The sequence below is a fragment of the Dermacentor andersoni genome, chromosome 5 (genome assembly GCF_023375885.2).
Source record: "Dermacentor andersoni chromosome 5, qqDerAnde1_hic_scaffold, whole genome shotgun sequence".
NCBI classification, from domain to species: Eukaryota; Metazoa; Arthropoda; class Arachnida; order Ixodida; family Ixodidae; genus Dermacentor; species Dermacentor andersoni.
Window position 1 is genome coordinate 130865137 of NC_092818.1, and position 23784 is coordinate 130888920.

Consider the following 23784-nt stretch of genomic DNA (forward strand, 5'->3'; position numbering starts at 1 on the left):
TTTGGAACGCTCGAAGTACAGCGATCTCAGTGACCTGTTATAGACCTACTGCGCGTCTTGGTTCGTGCGTGCAGTGCTCGCTCAGTCTCCCCCTCCTTTCCACTTGATATTACCTTTTCCCTTGCCGTCTGTCTAGCGTTGCAAACCGGACGCCCTTATGGTTAACCCCCCCTACCTTGCTTTTCCTGTTTTTGAATACAAGGCAACTTCACACGGACTTGGCGTACAAGGGATCTGGGTACAGGTATCTATCAACCTGGCTCCTTGGTCTATACATGGTCCTTTAGCGCCTTCAAATCATCGTAGTGAGTCGGGAAACGTATAAAAACATAGATCCTAACCGGAAAAGAAGCGAGAATTAGTCGCAGAATAGGTAAACTTAATGGCACGAACGTATTTAGCACTAATATAGTCGAAATTTAACCATATTACACTATATATACTTCATTATTTTTGTGAATAGCTTACCTGGATTCTTGGCAAAAGAAAAAGAAGATAACGTCGACGTACATACGCATAAAAACAAGCAGAGCAAATGAAAAAACTTCATATAGATGAAAGAAATAGAGTGTCCTGAAAAGAAATTTAAGGTCTGATAATGGAACGAAGAAAACCGTACAAATAATGCAAAAATATAACTAAATTATGCAACGTTGCATTACTTTAATGCACCGATTTCAGCTTAACATAAATACATATACCATGCACGCCGACCTTGTCTACTTTTGGGTTTGGCTTTGGTTGACAGGCCGTTTCTTTTCTCTCGATATCTGCGAAAGGTGACCTCTCCTGTTGTTTTTAAGCCCCAGGGGTGCGTCATTGGCCAGTTCTCTATCAGGCGTATACGTCACTCCAGATTCGTCGCGTGCGTAGGTGACGCTCGAACGACAGGATAAGATGAAGATGAAGAGGAAGCTGGGCGACGGGAGAGGAACGCGGCCGCCGGCCACCGCCGTCAGCGGAGCGCACAGTCATGTGACTACGCCTTCGACGCCGCGCTGGCCCTTGGCCGTTCGCCAGCTGAGTCACGGTGCCATCTCGGTCGCTTCACTGCTGCGGTGGCTGCTGCTCGGGGCGACGCTCCAGACCGCGGCAACGGCGAGGAATGGCTTCGACGCAGTAAGCCCCATGACTGCTTGCATCGTTTTGTATTTTTTGATGACAGTAAGACTAATTTTCAAAGAAGATGAAGCGCCAACAGTGACGGCACACTAAGAAGGAACAAAGACACGACAAGGAGCTTAAGAAGGAACTGTTGGCGCTTCATCTTTTGAAAGCTATGCACCAACTAGCCTCATAACGTGTTTTACTGCAATACTTTATTACAGTAAGACTAAACAACGGCTAAAGCAAGTGGAATCTACCTGGAGGTATTGGAGGGTTGCACAAGCAGCAATTAAGCCTGCAGCTGTGACACCCCAACAACTCTTAGCTTACGAACTCTGAGGTGCGACGTCGCTCATGCGCTACTGTATTGCAGCGCTCTCAACTGTGCTTCGTGCGAAAGAACAGTGCGCGCGGACCATGGCAAAGAGAGCGGTCCTAGGCATCGGTTTCGCAGTGCATCAGCACATTTGGCGCACGGAAAGGAAACCCCGTCGTCCCTTATAAGAGCTAGGCTCGGCGCACGGTTGAGCGTGCTGCAATACGGTAGTTCATGAGCGTAGTCAGGTGGTTTTATTTCATATTTCGCGGGCTTTCCTTAAACGCCGGAAAGAAATCGCCACGCAGCATGTACGTTGCCACAAAAAATTTTATCGGTTGTCTTGAAATGCCTTCTACAGCGTAACGAAACGCACTTGGCCCTAAAGGGAATAAAGTTTTTTAATAATTGACCTTAGTTAGTTAACTCATTAGGCACACTATAAAAATATCCTAAGGAGCGCCACATGGCGGCAAACCATATGACCTTGGTTTCATTCAGTTCCCGTTATTCACTTCTTTTGAATCCTTGGTTCAAATCCTTGGTACGTGAAACACCCTGTATATTCGCACGTATGTGTGTTTGCAACTATACCTATCGTTTTTCCACCTACCTGGGTCATTGGGTAGTCGCTGGTCGAATGGGTAGCGCATCGGGCTGCTGTTCTGAGGCAACAGGGCTCGAAGCCAACAATGGGACCAGCCGGGGCACTGAATACATGAGAGCAGCATTCCGGGCAAATTGATAATCTATTACTCAAGTGATATTACGCAAAAAAAAAAGAACACACGGACGTCAGAGAAGAAGACACACCAAGCGCAAACTTTCAACTAAGTTTATTGTACCACTGAATCGGTTACATACATGTGAAGCAGTGTAGACTGCGCATGCGCGTACATGAAAACGAACACGAATGCGCAGTTCGTTCTTATGTAAGCGCATGCGCAGTCCACATTGCTTGACATGTATAAAACCGATTCAGTGGTACAATAAACTCAGTTGAAGGTTTGCGCTTTGTGTGTCTTCTCCTACGTCCATGTCATTTTTGTTTTGTTGCGCAATATTGCTTGAGTACTGAATGCATGAGATGTGCACATGCCTGCCGCTCTTCAACGAACCTCTTTCACGCCGACATGGGTCACTGTCGATGCGGGGGTTGGTAGGTGCCGCAATTCGCAGAAACTCCTTGACACCGGCTTGGAGAATTGGCTATGTGCCGCTCTGTTTGTGCTGGTCCCCAATGAACCTCTTTAATGCCAACTTGGGTCACTGGGTATGTACCAGCAGGTGTACGTCGCCCTTCAATGAACGTCTTTGACGGCAACTTGGGTAACTAGGTATGGGCCAATGGGAATGGGCCCCCCTACAATGACGAAAAAGATCCCTTAAATTTTCGTGATGCTGCGTGGAATCGAGCCCACGTCACAAGGGTTCATCAATGACAGCAACCCGACGCATTAGCAGGCTGTGCCATGAGTGCACTGGGTATGTGTCGCTTTTAAATTAACGCCTTTCATGCCAACGCTTTAGCGAGCTGCCCTATGAAGGCACTAAATATGTGCCTCTGTTCTTATGAACCTCTCGCCAACTTGGATCACTGACTACTTGCCACTGAGTGTGCTGCAAGCGAGAGCCCATTTCTCGGCGTTTGGCGGCACCGGCGTGCCACGACACTGATCTCAGAGGCCATACAAGGACTTTTCCATAGTGCCACTGTATGACGCAGCTTCTCCAGAAAGAAGGGCGAGAGAGAAGCTTCGTTGCTGCATGACGCTTATCTCAGCTTTCGCAGGCATTGGCACGTGATGCATTTCGGAGGCCAGGTGCGGACTTCGCGGTGGCATCGCTAGATGGCGTCGGTTCTTTGGGAAGCACGAAAGAGGAGTCCCACTGCAGTACACGCCTCATACGTAACTCGTTTTCACGATGGCAATACGTTATGTCGTGATATTGATCCAATGCTAACGCATAACTACCGACAGTCATCGTTAGATGGATTCTGACGCAATTTTTTAAGGTTTGCATATGACATGATATTGCTGCGGAACAGTATTTGCGATCACGAAGAGGCGAGCAGTGTGAAGACGACGACGACGATTAGAGGCTAGCGCGGCTGTTGCCTCTTGGCGAAATGCGGCGTATTTTCCTGTAAATATACTTGTATATAGTTTTTCGTCTGCGTCTTTCTACGTAACAATATTAAGCTCTGTTTGTTCTTTCCCAGTTCTCTCTGCAAATTAATGATACATATATTAAAAAACTGTGTTGCCTAGGTACGCCAGTGTTTAGGTGAGGCCAAAGTGCAGTAAATATACTTATTAATGGCCAAGAAAAGATGCACTCGCCAAGAATAAATGAAACATAAAGAAACATGTTTTTCTTTATTCTCTTTTATTCTTGGCGAGTGCATGTTTTTTGGCCTCAGTATGTTTCCTCGCCAGACGAGTTTTCGTCGAACATTTGACTAAACATAACTATTTGTTTCACTTGAGAGCTGGAAATGAACTTGGTGATATCATATGGTAGCTTATGATGCTGCCTTGTGGGAACAAAAGACAACGAAAGAAACGCGAGCGAAGGGCTTTCTCCAAGCTCTAAAATTTACTAAAGCAGAATCTGGGAAGCTTTCTTATATAAGCACAATGAAGCTGCTGGTGACCCTCCTCGCAGTGGAGCACACTGGGCTCTTTTGGGAGACAAGTATGGACTATACGCTCTCGGAGTTGCTCCGAATGAAGCCCTATGTTTTGCTAGATTATATTTGAGAATAAAAGGAAAAACATTTAAATATTCTTGGCGGTTGCAGCGCCACCTAACGAACTTCTACACGCCACTGCCCTACTATTGAAGCTAACGAGAACAATATGTCACAGAGTCTGCATGTAGAGCGCACGCAATAGCCATTGAAATGCAGGTATCGTTGTAACAAGCACGCAAGGCTCGTTTCTAACAGAGGTGTATGTATTTTCAGAACTTCGGCAAACCGGTGCATGGGCTGCTGCTCTACCGGAGCGCCGAAGGTCCCGTACGCCCCTGCTGCACCTTCTTGTCGACTCGATTCAGGCTGCCACCGCTGTACGAGCAGGAAGACGTGAGTGTTGTCTCAATACTGCAAGCGCCATAGAAATTTCGGGAGCAGGCCCGCTGCATCGCGCGCGAGGAAGCTGCCGATGTTTATTGGTGACGACCACTTAAACCCAGTTTCCCTTGGAAAAACGTTTGCGTCTGAAGGCTCGTACTGCATGCGCGATCTACCGAAGCAAGCCTCCGAGCAAACAGCCACGGCGATTGGCCCATTGTCTATTTCCAATCAGTGCGTAAAATAAGATAAAGCAGGCATGTCGAGGCGTAGCGTCCATGTTTCGCAAAAGAGGAGCAATGTGCAGCTAGCCAGAATGTAGCCGCAAGTTGTCGCAGGATGAAAAAAAAGAAAAACTAAGAACAGTAAACGCAAGAAGCAGAGTGCACAGTAGGGTGGCGATAAAGCGAAGGAAATCGAAAAGGCGCGAGTGGCAAGACCTTGCCTAACGAGAGCAAGAAGCTGAGGCATGCAGAGAATGTGGCACATAGATTTACGTACAGTGTATTGCGCAGTTTCTGCGAGCACCGAGAAATTTTGCAACAGGGATGCATTACGCAGGCACAGGCAAACAAGACGTGGCCATTACATCCTTTCGCAAGATATGCGAAGATTTGTACTGTTGTGGCTCTCTGCCTCCTGCGCCGATGTGCGAGCAAGGATTGTATATTTTGGTAGAACGAAACTTTCCGATGATTGCCTTCATGTTTCGTGATGCAACCGAATACAGCGAGAAACAACAGCGTAGCGACGAGAAAATTCCATGGAAGGGAAATACAAGAAAGCACGTTCATAACTTTGACTGAATCTCCTTACCACGTGGTTCCCCTTACTCCGTGTTGTCCGTTTAGTCTCTTGGCTGACAACGACGTCATTTTAAATAACCAAAGGAAGGCGAAATTATTACGTCGCACCTCCCCCCCCCTCCCTCTTCGCCCCTCTCTAGGACGGCGTCACTTCTAGGTAGCCCGTGAGTTGCTTGGGACATTAAGCCTGATAATTTCGGTTCACTTCAAATGACGGGATCTTTGGGGTAGCCGGCCCATTTTTTACAGCGCGAGCTGTTATGGCCGTAATCTAATAGCCGTTTCGGTCGGCTATGTTGACCGCTGCCGCCGCCGCCGCCGCCGCCGCCGCCGCCGCCGCCGCCGCCGCCGCCTGTGTCCGTTGCAGCTATCGTTAGGATTGAGAAAAAAAAAACCTAATTTGAAATTTGAGCTCAGCTTGATAAGTGTTTGCATTTCGGGATATATTGAGGCAAAGAATTTGATACCGAAAACACCGCACCGACTGGCAGTGGGGCAGTCCCGTCAGCGCCTTCGGAGAGGGAGGAGCAGTACGGAAGCGCTGTCATGATGAGCGGCATCGGAGCCAGCTGTGGAAGCAGAAGACGGCGACGAACGTGCGAGCAGTGGCGCGATCACGTTTGCGCGGTTACGCCGAGGGTCACCGACGCTCAACCCAGGCACGGGCGTCTAAGAGGTGCGCTCTAAAAAAAAAAAAAAAAAGAAAAAAAAGGGAAAGACAGTTCTCGCCGGAATCCAACTTGTTCCCCCTGCGCGGAAGTCACATACTCTGCCACTGCGCCAAGCCAGCGCTTGCTAGCTGCTGCGAAAACATGCACTGTAGGCGTTCCCGCGCGCGAGGAGTCACGCGATGCGAGATGGCCGCTGCGTAGCACACTTTGTATTGCAGTTACATATTATTACACCAAGTGACACGCCATGTAGCAGTTGCATCGTATCGTGCCACTTGTCACGCGATGGGAGATGCACGCCACGCAACTTCGATACGTGCAAACTTTGCATTGCAGTTGGGTTGTATTCCACCAGGTGTCACGACATGTAGCAGTTGCATCGTATCGTGCCAGGTGCCAAGAGAGGTGATATGAGCGCCGTGTAGTCTCGATAACTCTGTTCAGTCTTCGGCACACGTTATGGAACCTCCTCGCGAAGTACGAACCGCTCCTGAAGAAGGGAATCTTACAGCTAAGCGCGCGGCTGCAACCAGGACATCTTGGGCTCTGCAGACCGCTGTGCAGAGAGCAGCACAAGCCGCAGCTCCCCGTCGACGCGGGGCAAACATTTTAGTTCATTCCTGTGAAAACGACGCAAAAAGATGGTCTCCTGTGGAGCCCCTCCCCCAGCTTACGCTGTGACTGTGCTGCGTGTGTGGCGCAGGCCTGTGACTTTTTTTAAATATCCAGACTGAGGGTGCAAATGCTACACGAGTACTACACGAGTGACTCTTTCGCTGACGCAGGTCTCCCGTGGTGTGGAGTTCCGCTACGCGAACCGGAGCTGCCAGCTAGACTTGGCCACTGCGTCTGCCAAGCACGTCTTCCTCACCGTTCCGGTGGACGACACGGCATGTCCATTCGAGGACTCGCTGGCGCAGGCGGTCTCTGCAAAGGCTTACTCCCTCATCGTGGCCTGCGACATTGAGCGCAAGGTGCGCATGAACTCGCCTCGTCGAATGAAGCGTGCCGACTAAGTTAAGTGCTGGGGCCAGATTCTGCAAAATTAAAAGGAACACAGGACCAGAAACCATATACGATAACTTTTCTTTTTTGATCCTGTTGTCTTGCTCACAAATACTGTCGTCTACGTCATCAGGAAGCGTTCACTGGCTGTTCTGGCGCTTTTCATGTTTTTCCAAAGATAATTCGAGCAAATTTCTTCTGCACTAAAGGAAGCATACCGCCCCCCCCCCCCCCCTTCTTTTTCTTGCTATCGTGGTAGCTTGAGTGCTTGTTGGGTCCCTGCGACTCAGTTAGAGGAAACTGCTGCAAACGCTGAACCACTTTGTTAGCATATGCAAGTAACTTTTGCTGCTGTCGAAGTTGAAAGAATGTGTGGGCACTTGGAAGTAAATTCATCACGTTTCCCTGGCGATTGGTTAGAATATATAAGATTATAGCTACATGCCATACGTTGTGTATGCGCTTGCTTATTCATTCTTTGTTGTCAAACGATATTCTTGCTCGCCCAGTGTGTTATCATTGTGTGTTCCTTTTTATATTGTGCAGGTCCACCTAACCTATTTTACATCTGGAGAAAATTACACAGTGCCTGTGCAAGACATTATAGTGGGCCTCATCAGGCATGACATAGTCGAAGCGTTCAAGGTAGGCACCAATTGCCTATGCAGCGAAGCCATTTGAATGAGTACTATCATTTATCGAAGCCTGTACAGTGATGATGTGCTGTGTTTGTAATGGCATAGAACATGACAACATGTGGAACAGAGATTTGGAGATCATCTGCGGGCGCTCACTTTAACAAGCCATAAGAAATCCAGATATATTCATTTGTTCCTTTTTGTTGTGATGTTTTTCACTAGATGGGGAAAGAGCCTGTGTTTCCACAGAGAGTAGAGAGAGAAATAACAATTGTTAGTATCAAAGGAACTAAAGCCCCAGTCCGGGCCTCCTGGTAGGCGCATGCCTTCTGGTGCATAACGTTGTTGACGTGCTGCACTAAAAGCGGCCACCATAGTTATTCAAACTTTGGCGGACGAGTGGTCCATTTCTCCCAGCTACTGGGATGCTGGTTGCGTGGTACTTTAGAAAATATTGTCTTTCTGAAGATGGAGCTGGCAGGGGAACTTCCACAAGGTGTGTTTATTTTATGGATAGGCTCCGCACTGTTTCAAGGGGGGAGCCTGGGTCTCTGTTGATATAATGCGTATAGTGTGGTGTGAGTAACGTGTCTGTCTGCGCTTTTCGTATGATTGAGGCCTCCTCTCTCGAATGCGTGTAGGATGGTGAGTTGAGAAGTGTTGGTGCTTCCATGCGAGACTTAAAAATATCTACCCTTTCGTTACACTCAATCTTCCGCTCTTTTCTGAGGCGGTAAATGTCTTCGACAGGCCAAAGAATAGGAAGTTCTGGATTTTCTGCGCGGGAAAGCTGGGGCTCTATAATGTACAACTGTTCCAATCTGTTTTTATTTCAATTTCTTGACGTCATATTTACGTAAGCACCGACGCAAGCATCGAGCAGCAACCCGCAGCGTTGTTTGAAAAGCCCAATCAAACGTGCTTATCTTTTATAGGATGCCCCTTTCTTTCGCTTTCAAAGCGAATAGCATTGCCTACAATTAGCAGTTTTTATTATCTAATTGGCTGAGAAGAGGCGAGGAGCATCATCTGGAGAAAGTTTCGATGGGGCTGAACCAGCACAGTGAAATTAGACAACCGTATGAGGAAGGTGGTGCCGGAGTCTATGATTAGTCGCTACCTCTTACTTAGCTTGCGGTGGCTGGTCGAAAATCGCGGCGGCGTGCAAAGGAAGCTTAAAAATGCCGCTACAACGCATCCTCAACAAAGTGGAGTTCACAGAGGAATGTCGTATATGTGCCGAAAGGTCTCGATAACGTTATACTGCCACGCAATTGTTTATTATTATTATTATTATTATTATTATTATTATTATTATTATTATTATTATTATTATTATTATTATCATCATCTCATGGGGGTGATTTAGGGCGGAATTGCAGATAAGTTGGTGGTTTCGTATTGAAGTGTGTTCAGTATTCGTCGACCTTGATGAGATGATTGAAGTGCTTGTATTTGCGCCTGATTGTGGATGTATATTCTGCCTTCTACTGAGTTAAAGAGCCTGGTTGCTTCAAACTTATGGTTGGGTGCGAAATTACGAATTTCCTGGGCAAGTCTAGCACACTTTCTAACTATGATGTCTATCTTTTTGGGTTGCGTGTTGGTTATCTTAGTGTATGGTAGATAGTACATTATCCTGGAAAAGACCAGGGCTTTTATAACATTACGTAGCTCGTGTGCTTTCATTCCTCTCCTTTTTCTAGATACTCTACGCATCATTGCAAGGATCTGTTCAAGTTGTACGGTCGGTTTCTGCACCCATGGTGTCGTTTTCAGAGGTTGTCTGCTGGCGTTTCAAGATGTTAGTGCTACTCCCGACACAGCTGCTACACAAATGATAATCGACATGGGCGCTACCCTCGACACAGAAAATTATCAGGCGACAAAATTTCTTTGTCACGGAAAGGTGAAGTGTCCTTGAAGGCAGTCACAAACAGCAGGGCGGGCTTCACTACATGTGCCCTGAATAGGACCATGTCAGTTCTTTACAATGTAGAAGGACAACACTCAGTGATAGTCCTTGCATGAATTTCTCAGCATGCCTACACTCGACCGTATGAATCGCTACGCCGTCCCTTACTGCGCAGGTGATTGATGCATTGGGTTTCAATCGCAGCCCAAAAATGCGGAGGTGCCGGCGACCTCGGCAACCAACGTCAGCTATTTGGGCGGAGACACGGCTCAGCTGTACGTGCTGGAAGCGAACACCATCATTGGCGCTTCCCTGATCTGGTTGATGGCGTGCACCACCGTAGCCGTGGGGGCGCTCTGGTCAGGAAGCACCAGGAAGCTGCTGTAAGGCTCCACAGGAGACGCATTTGCCAACGATTATTTCACTGTGCCTGCGACGCGCACTCTAAAATAACTTCTATCTAACGCGTCGGTGCAATGCACAGCAAAATAGGTAATCCCACAAACGAATCCGACCATTTTTCTGTCTAGTTTGTCAAGCTGGTAACACCGCTGTTTATTTTTGGCGACAGTTCATGAAGTACGATTCTGAAATTAAGGAGCGGGAAAAGTGTAGGGGTGAGCTCAGTATAGTGGGGTTCTAGCTTTACTTTGACGCCGCTGAAGACGGTGAGAACACATTCCCCTTATAAAACCAAGATAACAGCGCTGACATAGTCCAAAAGCACAACGGTTTACATACATTTACACCTGCATGGCCACTGCTATACTGAACGCGGATATTTGAGCACCTTCTGGCTGTAGGGAAGGCCAATGATGGCATCAAGCTAAGCGGGCGGAAGAAGGCGCTCCGTACACACTCAATTTCTAGTAGACGAATTTCGTCTGCACTATGTATACCAAATTATGTCAGGAGGCATGTCACGGGAGGCGGAGGTGTGAAGCTGTGGATCTGCTCGTATCGGAGGGGAATCGTGCGTTTTATTTACGTCTATAAAACGACTAAGATCACATGTATCGGAATATGTTAACTAATTATTTCGTTTCGAACGGAAGAGGTGTTACAAAGAAATACGCAAATGATATAACAAGGGTTCCGATTTAGTAAAGCAATGAAGAGGGCTAGTTGGAGAAGGTTCATGGTTATATTGCGCTCAGTTTTACAAACACGATATTAAGGAAGGACAGGACGTGGACGTACGTAGCGCAATACCTCCGTCCACATCCGGTCCTTCCTTAATATCGTGTTTGTAAAACTGAGCGCATATAAACATGAAGGGTTCCGACTTTGTTCATGTGGGTGTGCACAGCAACATGACTGAGCGAGACCATCACAACATTTTCGTAAGAGTGATAGATATGCTATATATACTACAGCAGTAGAGGCACGTACGCTGAAAGCACTTAATACAGAAAAAATTAATCGCATACAATGAATGCATTGTATGTCCATACAACACTGGAAAATTGAAAATACAGTCAATTACAGGAGGTAAATTAGCGCAGGTGTGTTGATGTGTCTTACCTGGTCTCTCTAAATTTGTCTGTAGAGGTTTAGCAATTGAGAGATAACTTATTTGAGAAAAGGGCACAGAGGTCAGTCTCTGAATATTATCACTCCTACTCCTTGTCATTGAAGGTGGCTCAAGTAGAAATAATAAATCGGGCGAGGGCAGACGACGAAAGAGGAGGGACGAGTGGAGAAATGGTGCAAAACCTGCGACACCGCTAAAGTCATAAATCAATACCGTTACTTGTTTTGTAAAGCACCCAAGCTGTGCGCAAGTACCTCTATGTTTTGCATACTTGGATAATCCCATTGAACTAAGAAGAAACTTTTGAAGGCAGATGGCATGTTAGTGCGGATCCGAGGAGAGGTTGGTGCCTGCCGCTGTTGGACACTTGTGCACAACGGGTGCGACGTGTGCAGTTTGTTTTGCGATACTGGATACAGGGATAACAGGCTCGACTACCTGAATTATTTGCTTACCTGTCTTTGTCATCGACACCTTGAGTGGCAGCCGCATGAAATACATTTCCAGCGTATTTTAGGCGTCACGCCGTTCCGGTAATTCGGGGCGAAAGTTGTTCGACGTAGCTATAGAAGAAAGCTTATAAACGGAAAAAGCATTTCTTCATTTGTAACTGCGCGGTTATCGTGTTGTGCGAGTGGACGCCTCTCGGTCGACGCTGTTTCAAGATTACGCCACAAATGCATTCACTAAATAACGAGGAAGCGCACGCGTTGAGTACAATCCTTCCACTTTACCGACGAGCGTGCGCCGGTACAACTTCTCAAAACGCCGCTACTGCATCCTGCACGTGCCTACCTGTCTCGCAGCTACTTAACCCAGCACCGACGCACCGAGCCGAAGGGCGAGCAGCAGCGTGAAGCGGACGCTGCACAAAGCCGCACGTCGCTCGGGCCGGACTCCACGACGTCGCGCCCGGCGTGGACGACGTCGACCAAAGAGCGCTCCAAGTCGCAACACCACCACCACGACGCTCGGTCGCGGTCGTCATCGAAACGTGCCGACGACTTCCCCAGTTCGGACAACGAAACGCTCGACGAGGAGATCGCGTTCGCCGAGTGCCCTGTCGACTGCAACCTCCTCACGCTGTTTGTGTTGATGTTGGCGGTGAACCTGCTTGTCCTCTACTACTTCTTCAACAAGCTGTGTGAGTCGCATTTCCGCAATTTGTTTCAATAAATCTATCCCCCGGTAAACTGAAGGGGATGCACTGGCGCACATAACCATCATTTCACAACTTTTTACAGCGAAGCTGTTTACGGCTAGGATCTCGAAAAAGAATCTGAGATGCTGACAAAAAAAAAAAAAAAGATAATGTGGGCCGATCTTGGTGATAGTGCAGAAAGGGTCTACGCTCAGTGGCACATTCCCCTATGAGCTCGGGGACCTGTACCGTGTTCTTGAACTACCCTTGTCACACGTGGGACCCGCGTGTCGAAACGTCAGTGTACATGTATCAAGTAAAAAGAAGTAAAAAATAATAAAAAAATGACAATCATTCCACTCTGTAAAGATGGAATGGTAGCGAAAGCTGACGACAGTCAAAGCTCTCAAACGAAAAGCAAAGTGCTTTCGCTGTCATTCCATCTTCGCACAGTGGAATGGTTGTCATTTCTTGCGTTGCGAGTCCGGCGTCGTTGTTCGTTCGGAGGTGCCCGGGCTCGCAATTGTCGCTTTCGTTCACGGGAGCGCGTAACCCGCCGTGGTTGCTCGGTGGCTATGGTGTTAGGTTGCTGAGCACGAGGTCGCGGGATCGAATCCCGGCAACGGCGGCCGCATTTCGATGGGGGCGAAAACACCCGTGTACTTAGATTTAGGTGCACGTTAAAGAACCCAAGGTGGTCGAAATTTCCGGAGTCCCCCACTATGGCGTTCCTCATAATCAGAAAGTGATTTTGGCACGTTAAACCCCATAATTTAATATTTTTTTAACGGGAGTGCGGTAACGTTCTTCGTCGGTGGTCGTTTCGCGCCGGCGCCGTTTACATTATCGTTGCTGTTGCCTCCGGCGCTCCTCGTACGTATATTGTTCTTCGGGTGTGCGAACTATAGGTGTCTGCCCCATCGATAACGCAGCTGTACTCAGCGATGATACCTCTGCTACTTATATACCGCGAAAACCTTGACGTCGCGCTATTGTTCACGGCGAGCGTTCTAATCTGTTCCGCATTTTGACTTCTGCACCGCTGCACGGCACCCGTATGGGTTTGTTAGAAATCGTTAAGTCCGTTTTTGTTGCCGGACTCCCAAAATAACGACGGAAGGTTAGTCATATACAGCTTTCGCTGTAATAAAAAGTAAGAAAAATAAAGCAAGTCATGTGCTTGGGCCTTTATTCAACAAATATAGCATAATGGCCACATAGAATTTCTTATAGCTATTGAGCAATACAGCTTCGCTGGTCTTCAATCTTCGCATAGTGGCAGGGCTCTGATTTTTTTTATTGATCAGCAGCTCTTTGCATTACATTGTATCGCTGCACCCTATTTTTCTGCTTTATTGGCCCTAATTATGGTAACTTCACGCCCTGACGGCTGTGGCACGATATTTTGCTAGCTCGACGTGACGCATGAAGCACCCAGTGCACCTGACTATCATCGTGGTGTGGTGGAGGCTGAAGAAATGAATGATTGTCACAAACAGCATTGAGCGTGCAGAAGTTTGAGCGTTACTGTCCGCTTGAATAAGCATAAAAACTGTTTTGTGGAGTTCCACAGAGGGCTGGTGAGCTTTCCCGTATGGTGGGCAATTAAATTGACCATAACTATTTGTCGTCTTTGCTAAATATCTCATTATATTTATTCAACAGTGCTCGCTTCGCTCTCTTAAAACTTCTTCGCACATTTTCAGTTTTCTCACAGAAACAAACTTTTGTCAGAGACAAGCAGATGACGCCAAAACCTGTTGCAAAGTTCCAGGTGTGCCAGTGTTACCGCTCTGCGTAAAAAGCCGAACTTCATTGTCTTGATCAACGTAGAATAATTTCCAGACTTAAATATTTGTACCTTCTATATCATGAACATTCTAAAATATCCAGAACAGAGCATCTGCCTGAACCGCTCAGGCACTTCTCAAGAACTAGCCACAACAATGCGGCTACCTAAAAGCCACATCATTAACAAAAACTATGTTTTGAAACATTTGCTCAAGAAATCAGAGATGTTGATTTCTTCTAAATTGTCAATTAGCACTACATGGATAAACTATTACCAGCACAAGGTAATGAGTAGGATTACACGGTTTATTAAAAACTTAAGTTTTCTCCCATTATTTATTAGGTTTGTGTGTTTTCGCACTGTATTGTTTGCGCTGTTGTTTACACTGTACTCAGCATTGAATTGTTTCTAAACTCGCATTGTGTTCGTCTCTTTCTGTATGGGACACTATTGTAACTGTACCGCATATATTGGGTGCCACTCCTGCTTAAACCGAGCAGGTCTGCATTATATTGAAAATTAAATTTAAAAAAAAGAAAATTATACAAAAGTTGAATAGAAGATGATGTGAAATTGAAGCTCTCAAGCTAGCAGCAGCAAGGATATGCGCCATAAAACTTGCCGTAAATGTGCATTGTTCCACTTGCATAAAAAATAAAAAATAAAGCCATTGTATGCATAGAAACACAAAAGTAACTGGTGCGTCAGTGTATTTCTTCGCACACTTCTGGAATTAATATTTCGAAACTTGATCGCTTCCTATATTTCTTTCCAAGTAGATACGCTTCGTGCGCTTATCGGCTGCAATGTGCAAATTGCAATATGTCTCGTGAAGTAGCTTGTTAAGAACCTAATTAGTAGGGTTCTGTTAGCCAATTATATATACATTTCAATTTGTCGTTCATGTAGTGTCCGCCCTTACGAGTAAGTCAGATCAAGGACTAGAATTGTGCTATCTGCGACAGGTGAATTTTACAAATACAGCATAGTCTAGCAGAACGACACAATCATTCGTTCTGATTTAGGACGGCCGAATAATAGCTCACTTAAAAATCGGAATATCACGGGCTGTGGTACTTGATGAAAGTGTAAATACTCACTCAAAAGTAAGGCTGATTTCACCCTTTCATGCAGGGCCCCTCCTGGTTGGGTGCATCGCCTTGGCATCGACGATGTCATTAATCGTCATTTTCAATTCCCTGGCCTTCTTGATACCATGCGCCAGTATGCGGTAAGGATTATTTTTCTATATATATAGCGCGAACTAGCAAATTAAAACATTTACCAGGGAACTGTTCCATGCATCCTAAGCTAATTACTGATGGACCTTCGTGGTCGATTTATGGTTATGAGCACGTTTGCTTTCGATGGCGGTAGCCCATTTCGGGGTCACTTTGTTACCGCGTGTGACAATGTGAATGCACGCGAAATTGAATCTCATATATAAAGCATTCATATGCCTGTACGTGATATGAAATTTTCTGTAGGATCCTGGTGAAAATATTCTAACATTCGGCAACGAAACTTCGCAAAGATAAGAGATCATGACCAGTATGAACGAATTCCGAAGATAGAAGGAAGGGGTCAATTATGAGCCGATAAATCTGCAGCCCTGCTGGATGAATGTCGTCTTTCCAGCGCCTATTCACAGAAAAATATAATGCGTTTCCTTGATCACGGCTGGTCTGGAGAGCGCGTCTGACGTGTGGCAGACGCGAGCTCTAAAGCGGCCATGGCTTGGCATCAACAGCACGGCCGTAGGTTCGACTGACTCGTGAGCTGGATCGAATAACGAGGGACACTCGCATGGCAAGGTCTTTGTTTTATCGAGTTGGTTCTATCGCATTCACCGTTTACACCCCATAACGTCAATCTGCCTGAAGTTGACTTATACAGTCACATGTTTTTATTTAACGTAATGTAGCTTGTGTTGAAGATATTACATGTCAAGAAGCTGTTAGAAGGCCGCAGTTCATGGTTATTAGGTATGCATATACTTTCCACGTAAGCGTTGCGCAGGTGGGTTGTCTTCTGTTGTGGCAATCTACCATGGTGCGCATGCGCGAACTGTTAACCCAGGCCATGCCATTTAGATGTGCACAGACATCGTAAAAGCTTCTGTGGCGAAAATTCTAGCAGAGGTCTGGTTCGATGAAAACCGTAGAAATTGCGGACTTATGCGACATGTTGTTCACGCGAGTTAACGGGCACGAAACGTAAGCTAGACAGCGCAGGACATGATATAGCATCTCTGTTGTGTCCTAACTTTTTTTTTTTTTTTTTGCACTGTGAACACGTCTCAGAAATAGAGCCAGCAACTGACCCACGTTGCCATGTTAAATGTTTGCGGAGTTTGCCCATTAATGTTTGCCCATTAATTAACGTCGCTACGTGCTACCATGAAGCAGACTTATTATTTTTTCTACTTGCACAGGATGCCAAACGTGTTGTTTCCGTGCTTCGTGCAAAGCATGGAGATACGACACCACGTGGCGATATGGTGCGCCATCAGCATCACCTTAGTCTGGGTCGTCTTCCGCAAGGCCCACCACGCTTGGATACTGCAGAATTTCTTGGGCTCCAGCTTTGCCCTCAACATCTTGCGATGCGTGCACCTGCCAAACTTCAAGGTGTGCTTCCATGTAAAGCTTGTTTTAAATACATTTCAGATGACTTCAAGAAGCCGTTCGACAAACTGAAAGTTCATTAATGCACGCCAATCGTAAATATATGGGCTGCAGCAATGAAGCCAAGTGTATATAATGAAGCATATTTCAAGCAAAGCACATAACTGGAAACCAAAAGAGAAGGTTTCACATGCACATCGTATAAGCGGGAAAATTTTGTATGATTTTTTTTACCCTAATATTTCTTTTCTGGGACGTTGGATTGAGTCCAATCACACTGTATTTTGCGTCGTGAAAGTATCAATCTGCTAAGAGAATGCGCCTGAGGGAAAGATAGCATTTATTTGTGGCTGATGTCAGTGAGGCGCACACCTTTATATGCACATGCTGTCCTTATGGAGTGGCACATTGCATGACTGTGCAACCACATTGCGCAAACCAGCACACATGTGCTTTGTTTTCTTGCAGATTATTACGTTCATATCCATCCTCATTTTCTTCGACGACATATTTATGGTGTTCATCACATCTTTAATTTCGGTAAGTGGGTGACTGACACATATAAAAAGTTATGAATGCTGCTGACTTCCTACTTTTAAGACTACAACGTTTAGTCGGTGATTGCGAACTTGTGTTAAAAATATGCTGTAAAAATACTCTCCCATACTTTATGAGCACGGAGCATCACACATTCTTTAAAGAAATCAAAATGTGACTTCCACATTTCTGTGTTTCTTTAATTGAGTACATGCTTCATGACAAAGTGCGCTCTGGCGCTTCATTCAGCAGCAGTATTGGCGTGTAAAAGTTTATGCAATTTAAATGAACTGGATGAATGGGACGGAAATGTCTGAAGTAGAAAAAGTATAATTACCCGATTAAGGGTGGCAGGCTGAGCTAGTTTGTTTTGTAGTGAAGGCTGTGCTATAGTATCATGTGCTTTACGCAGACGGGAGAAGTGTTTCTACAAGAGTTCGAAGTATGGCTAGTTAGTTGAGCAACATTCGCAGAAGAAACAACGGAGCAACAGGACCAATGAAAGACGAAACAAAAAGGGTTGTGGTACTTTTTTTTAACGCGAAGCATTCCTTGCCTCATTCTTAGCACCTTGCGGTATCTAGGTAGGCTTTTGTTTCACCTGGCTTTAATAAAAAGAAAATGTGTGATCGACACAGAATTCGAACCTATGATGTCGAACACAGCGACCCGGTGCCTAATTAGGACACAATTGCGTTTTTTCCTTCTTGCACACTTCTCTCATTCCAAAGCCAGCTGGCTCTTTGAACCATACTGGGCGCCTGCGTCCCGTGCCACTTTCTGCTAGGTAGCGCTACGTAGAAACTCTGCCGACTTCATGATCGCCAAATTTAATCCCGTTTGAACGTTTTTTCGCCGGAGTACAAATGCTATCGTCGTTTCAGCATACACCGTACGACATTGCCATAGGTACGTACGACTGTATAGCACGAAATCACTGACGACGTCACAATCCGTGTTTTTTCTCGCCTACGCCGTCGTCCGCTACACATATCAAACCCAACAGTCGCCATGCCGTAAGCTCGCGTCGTGTGACCTGAGTAGGAATTGTGCTGTTGCCGCCGTACGATCGTCTTCAAACCGGTCGTCATCGTGCCGCTGTCGTCGCCCACGCGTACGCTCACGACCCACCCACATTCATCTCATGAAACTACTCAGTGCAGACAAACACGTTGGTCCATCTGGTATCGCTTTGCCGAACCCCAAACAACAATGCTGGATAGCCAGGTACCTGCACAATGCTTCGCATAACGTCGATTCCCACAGTGCGTGAGACCTGCACATTTTTTCCCCCTCTAGTCCGCGTAAAATAGGCACCAGTACGATGCATACGCCCAGCAAACTTGCTTTGTCCTAGTATTGCAACCAGCCCACGCAGAATTTCTGCAGGCTCCTTAAGGTTGGCAACAAGTTGTCTTTGTGGTATGGACGCCAAAGAACGCAACACCCGAGACCCCAACACAAGAATAGCCCAATACAAGGACGTAAGAGCAACACAATTCTAAATTTCACGCAGTGGTTGCTCCATGGTGCACCATCCTTACGGGTCAAATTCTTACGCTATAATCCTAAGCTTCCATTCCGCGAGACGGCGTCTATTCAAGTGGGCGACCAGTTCATCGGCAACATTGCTTGTGTTGCTTCTTTTCTGCTGCGCAGAAAGACTTGAGCGTGATGGAGAGCGTTGCGAGAGGCGTGCAAGACCTGCCCGTGCTCATGCGCGTGCCACTGTTTTTCACCGGTGACGCGACCGTCTGCAGAGCTAACTCGATGATGCTGGGCTACGGGGACATTGCAATTCCAGGTGACTCTACCAGCTTCGTAGCGCCAGACGACTTACATGAATCCTACGTGATTCTACGCGGGCAGTCACGCATGCTTCACGATCCTCTTTCGTAGTTCATGAACCTCCATTCTCCATCCTATGTTTTGTATCACACCTTCTAGGTTTTGCTATCGCCTACTGCCGCTCCTACGACGTCATCGTCAAGAATAGACCATGGTACTTCCTGCTCGCGATTGCATGTAAGTGCCCAGCTAAGGCTAGGTTCGAAATGCTGGCTCCATTTCTCTGGAAAGCTATTTGCAACGTAATTGCCTCCAATGGCCTGCTTAGGTGTAGGGGAGCAACTTAAGCGCTTAAATATTTATGCTCTTGAAGCAATTCAGAACTACCTACATTCTACGGTTATACGTCAATAAAGTTCGGGAAGCCTTTCAGTGCTGCCGTTTATTTTCAAATATTCACAGGTTACGGCGTGTCTTTGGTGTTCACGTTCTTCATGGGACACCTCATGAACACTGGTCAGCCAGCACTTCTCTACCTCGTTCCTGGCGTATTGTTGCCCACCATCCTGCTCGCTTGGTATCGCGGTGATCTGCATAACTTCTGGAATGGAGAATTCGTGAGTAATCCCGAATACAAGTTTATTCCGCGAAAATATATTAGGCACATGCGCAAATGTGAGCTTAACATCATAAATACAAGACATGAGCAACGGTTTTAGACATAGGATGCAGTGCCTAGTGGGCTGCGAACAAAATAGAATTTATCGGGACGTACTAAGAAAGTTATTTGCCTCTTTAATTGTAGTTAACCGGTGGACAATGCGACGCAAGGTCCCTCCGCAATGCTCCCTCCAGGGAGCATTGCTTCACGCTCGAAGGCAGCATTTGTAACGAGCCGACTCGAATGTTAGTTGTTTTCATGAATGACTGAGACGTGTTTTGGTGACTTAACATAAAGATTGGCACGCTGCAGAGTGCGTCCAATTTTGCTGAGAATAGGTTAGAAGATACGTTTAATGACGGTGACGTCGCCTTTACAGTTAACACTTGTGTCTTAAAGGCGTTTCACGGAGATAACAGAAGCCTTGATCTACTGACGAGTACTGAGCATGCCATGTCCACAGTGGCGCGATTACCGTAGCTTCTGAAAAAAAAAAAAGTTCTGCTGGCGATATGCAGCATCACTAAAGCTTGTAGCGCTAGTTTCTTTTTCCGCAGTCCACAGAAGTGGACTGCGGAACTGGACGCCCCGCTTCCGAATCAAGCTTTTATTGCGTGCAGACAGTTAAGAAGACGTTGACACATACATTGATTTAGACGTCCTCGCCGTCATTGCACTGGCTGTACTGACTGTAGGAGGCAGGCGGGGTAGGCGGGTGTTGTCGCACGTCATTTCGTGCCCGGTATTTCTGGTGCACAAATTCCGGGCCAGGTGAGGGCGCGTGCCCCGGCGTGCCACCCTCTTCCTTATCCCGGCTTTGCTCATGGCCTTGACCGAAGTTGCAAAGAGCACTGCGGCTGAGGCGAATCAGCGACGTCCAGCTTCTTCCAAAACATTGCACGTGGGCAGAATACACCTTGTAGTAGTGCATGGTAGTGTTGAGTGAGATTCAATGGAACTCGAGTTACTTTTTCGCAGAAGGCTTGAAAATTGAGCTCGTTGGCAGACAGAAACGTTTAGAGGAAACATTTTTTTTCGCTCTGTTGAGTGACAACTTCCCCCGGAGTCTAAAACCATGAGCCCCCGGTGATGACGCTGTGTACCGTGTTTCACGTTGCCACCGTACGTATACTCATGGTGTCAGTAGTCAGAAAGAAAGCTCTGATCTAATGGAGACATTGCACGTGCCATGCGACGTGATTCGCAGGTTCCCAAGAAGGGACTGATGAGTTCTCACCAGGACGTGTGCGTTTCGTCGAGTGAGCAGTTCCAGATGATCCAGAGCCGGGGCTTGCTCTACGTCACGACCCCGTTGTTCGCGTGGCTCGCGGTGCCGTTGCCTGTATCGCAGAAGGCCTACGACGCGAAGTAGAACTGTGGCTCTGGCGGGTTAGATTTAGGCTGCTTGAGTGACGGACATTAGCTTGATTACTGCTACGCAATAATACCCACCGAATAGGAGAATGAATCCGGGAGCTTGTTCTTTGATCTTCATACCGACAGTAGCTGGAGTGAGCCATCTGTTGACGTGTGGAACACCTTGCTTTATATTTTGTTATTTGTCTTTAGTGACGAGGTGCTCTCGTGCACACGTTTTCGAACCAAGATAGACAAACTTTTCGGATATCTGAAGTCAAGATAAGGGCCGACAGACGGAAGTACAACAAGATTAGAAAATTAAGAAATTTCTGAGAAACACAGCACAAAAGAGGAGATGGGACAAGGGAGAAATTTCAGATATGCAGTGACGTATACAGGCTATATCAAAATAGGGTCAACTATTCTTTCCTTTTTGAGTAGCCCCTGTACCTAAACCGAGTATGCTGTTGATATATTTCCTGTTCAGTATTCAGAATAGGAGAGGAAGTACTTGCTGTAAGTTTGAATTCGAGGATATAGATGACTTTGTTGCGGAAAAAATAAAAATAAGTGTATGGTATGCCACGGTCCAGAAACTTTTGCGATTGGAGGCACGTACCGGTACATTGTGAAAAGTTGGCCAATCTAACCTGAATTTACGAAGCGAGGTACGCTCTAAACAGAAAGGGTTACCAGAGTCGTCGGTATGCGTTCATAAAGGGTAAGAAAACGAGGTGGAGGTGGTTGTGCTTGTAGTTGCGGTTGTAGTTCCTGAGGTATGGGCTGCAAAAACAGTAAGTTCTGTTTTCTCGTGGCCCACGACATTGCGGCGGGACTTCATCTCCCGGTCCCATCGTGGGCGGAGCCACCGACTTGATCTTCGGGAGCCTTCGGGTTTGGCTCCCCAAGATCTCAGTCCCTCTGTACTGAAATAAAGTTCATGTCGTCTCGCAAGTTATTATTGCAAATGGGGCACCTACAACTGAGTGCTGTGAATTTGCGTTGGGCAATCGAAGCGTTATTTCTGTCAGCTCCGCGACTAGTAAACTATAGTGTTACTTAACAAAGCAGAAAGGAGGGGAGTGCGTCGAAGATGAAGAAACTCTACACGGCCTGCTTGAACCACGGCACAAGCATGGTAAGGAAGTGACGGAAAAGAAAGGCTGCTCCAAACAAATTAGCGCCTTAACATTAGCGCACACACGTGTTCATTAACATTATCGAACAATTTCAAGCTACTCGATGTCGAGTCAATGAAGCGAGGCCTTGTGGTTCGACGGCAACGTGAAGACACTGCCCATTAGTGTGCACAACGTCTTTATAATGAGTGGTGGTGCAGATACACATTTCTCAACAGCCGCACTAACAAGGCCACAAGTGAGAGCAACGTGCTTCGAGTTAATGGGCTTTCACTTCCACAAATCGTGAGATGCCACACTATTCCGCAATAACCGATGCCGTTCCCTAATAGTCATGGCCTAAGGGGATCTACAAGCGTCCAAACAGCAAAACAACCTTCGTTCTCCCTGTCACGATCTTTTTCTTTTACTTTGGCGCGTGGACTAAAAGGCGCCAAATGTTTCTCTTACTAGTGAAATCTACCGAGCGGTTTCTTATATCAAGTTTCCATGACAACAGGGTTTTTGCAAGAAGAAAAAGCAATACAGCACGCATGAGAAATTTCCCCGCCTCCTTAACTTCCTCCTCAATAAAGAAGAAATGTAACTAACTCTCCACTTTCGTGCGGTTGCCACTTCTTTATCATGTCACTTTCACTTCTTTTTTCATTTACTTTTTTTTAACCAGACATGCGAACTTTCAGTTCCCCACGACAACCATTTCCCTGCCAATTAGTGCGTTACCGCTTGCCTTGGTTGCATGTCTTGCTTTGCCCATATTCAGTGCGATCGCTCTTCATTGCATAGCATTCAACGCTATGGCGCTCGATCGTCCAGCTTTGGACGTTATTTCAGCATTTGGGCCACAAGCCATAAGCATATCCAATTTGAAATGTAAGAGTGCTTAAGTAAATGACTAACTGATATACAATGCCACCACTATATCCACTTGTTCTTTCATTTTTTGACACATTCGTGGTTTACGGGGACAGTCGCCTTGTTGGAAGAACGCCTACGGGGAAATATAGGCACCGTGGCAAGCAGCAGGCGTGTGTCAGGCAGCAGGCATTGGTTAGTTCTATCGCGATCAGGGGCGCCGTTTCGACTTTCACATTTCCTGACGGTGATCCCACAGCAGTGGGCGGTAGTCCGACGAGTTGTCTCCGTGACTAGGCGGTGACCTCTACTCGCACCGCGCTCTGGATCTCCTTCATCATGAGCTGGGCGGACTGGTCGATGCGCTCCTTGACGTTCGGTTTCACATCGATGCCCTCGACGATCTGCCATTCCTTGTTCTCGATGCGGACGGGAAAGCTGTAGACGATTCCTTTGGGCACGCCGTACGCACCGTTGCTGAGAACGCCCATGGAGACCCACGTGCCTTCAGGAGTGCCCTGTGGCATGGAGGCCACCGTTTGTTTAGTCAGAAAATTGGGGCCATATTTTTTATCAGTCGCCCGCGTTGATAGCAAGTTTACAAGTCACATCTTTTTTTATTGGACAAGCAGAAGCGGAACGAATGAATTGAGATTGTGGGTGTAATACTAACGCCATTTTTTTTTTCACCCGCCGTGGTTGCTTAGTGGCTATGGTGTTGGGCTGCTAAGCACGAGGTCGCGGTCACAGCGGGCGCATTTTGATGGGGGCGAAATGCGAAAACGCCCGAGTCCTTAAATTTAGGTGCACGTTA

The 23784-nt window shown here is 46.7% G+C and overlaps 2 protein-coding genes across 3 annotated transcripts in view; one reads left to right on the forward strand and one right to left on the reverse strand.

The window, feature by feature from the left end:
- The window catches only part of LOC126532087 (uncharacterized), a 60876-nt gene that overhangs the window by 31936 nt on the left and 5156 nt on the right, over positions 1-23784 (reverse strand). The window lies entirely within an intron of this gene.
- Positions 770-23261, forward strand: LOC126531169 (uncharacterized). Its single transcript, XM_050178592.3, has 13 exons — positions 770-1119; positions 4395-4514; positions 6765-6953; positions 7531-7629; positions 9742-9920; positions 11878-12215; positions 15139-15235; positions 16439-16634; positions 17100-17171; positions 18828-18972; positions 19116-19193; positions 19419-19573; positions 20825-23261. The coding sequence occupies exons 1-13, from the start codon at positions 898-900 to the stop codon at positions 20987-20989; spliced, it is 2055 nt and encodes a 684-aa protein (XP_050034549.2). The 5' UTR covers positions 770-897; the 3' UTR covers positions 20990-23261.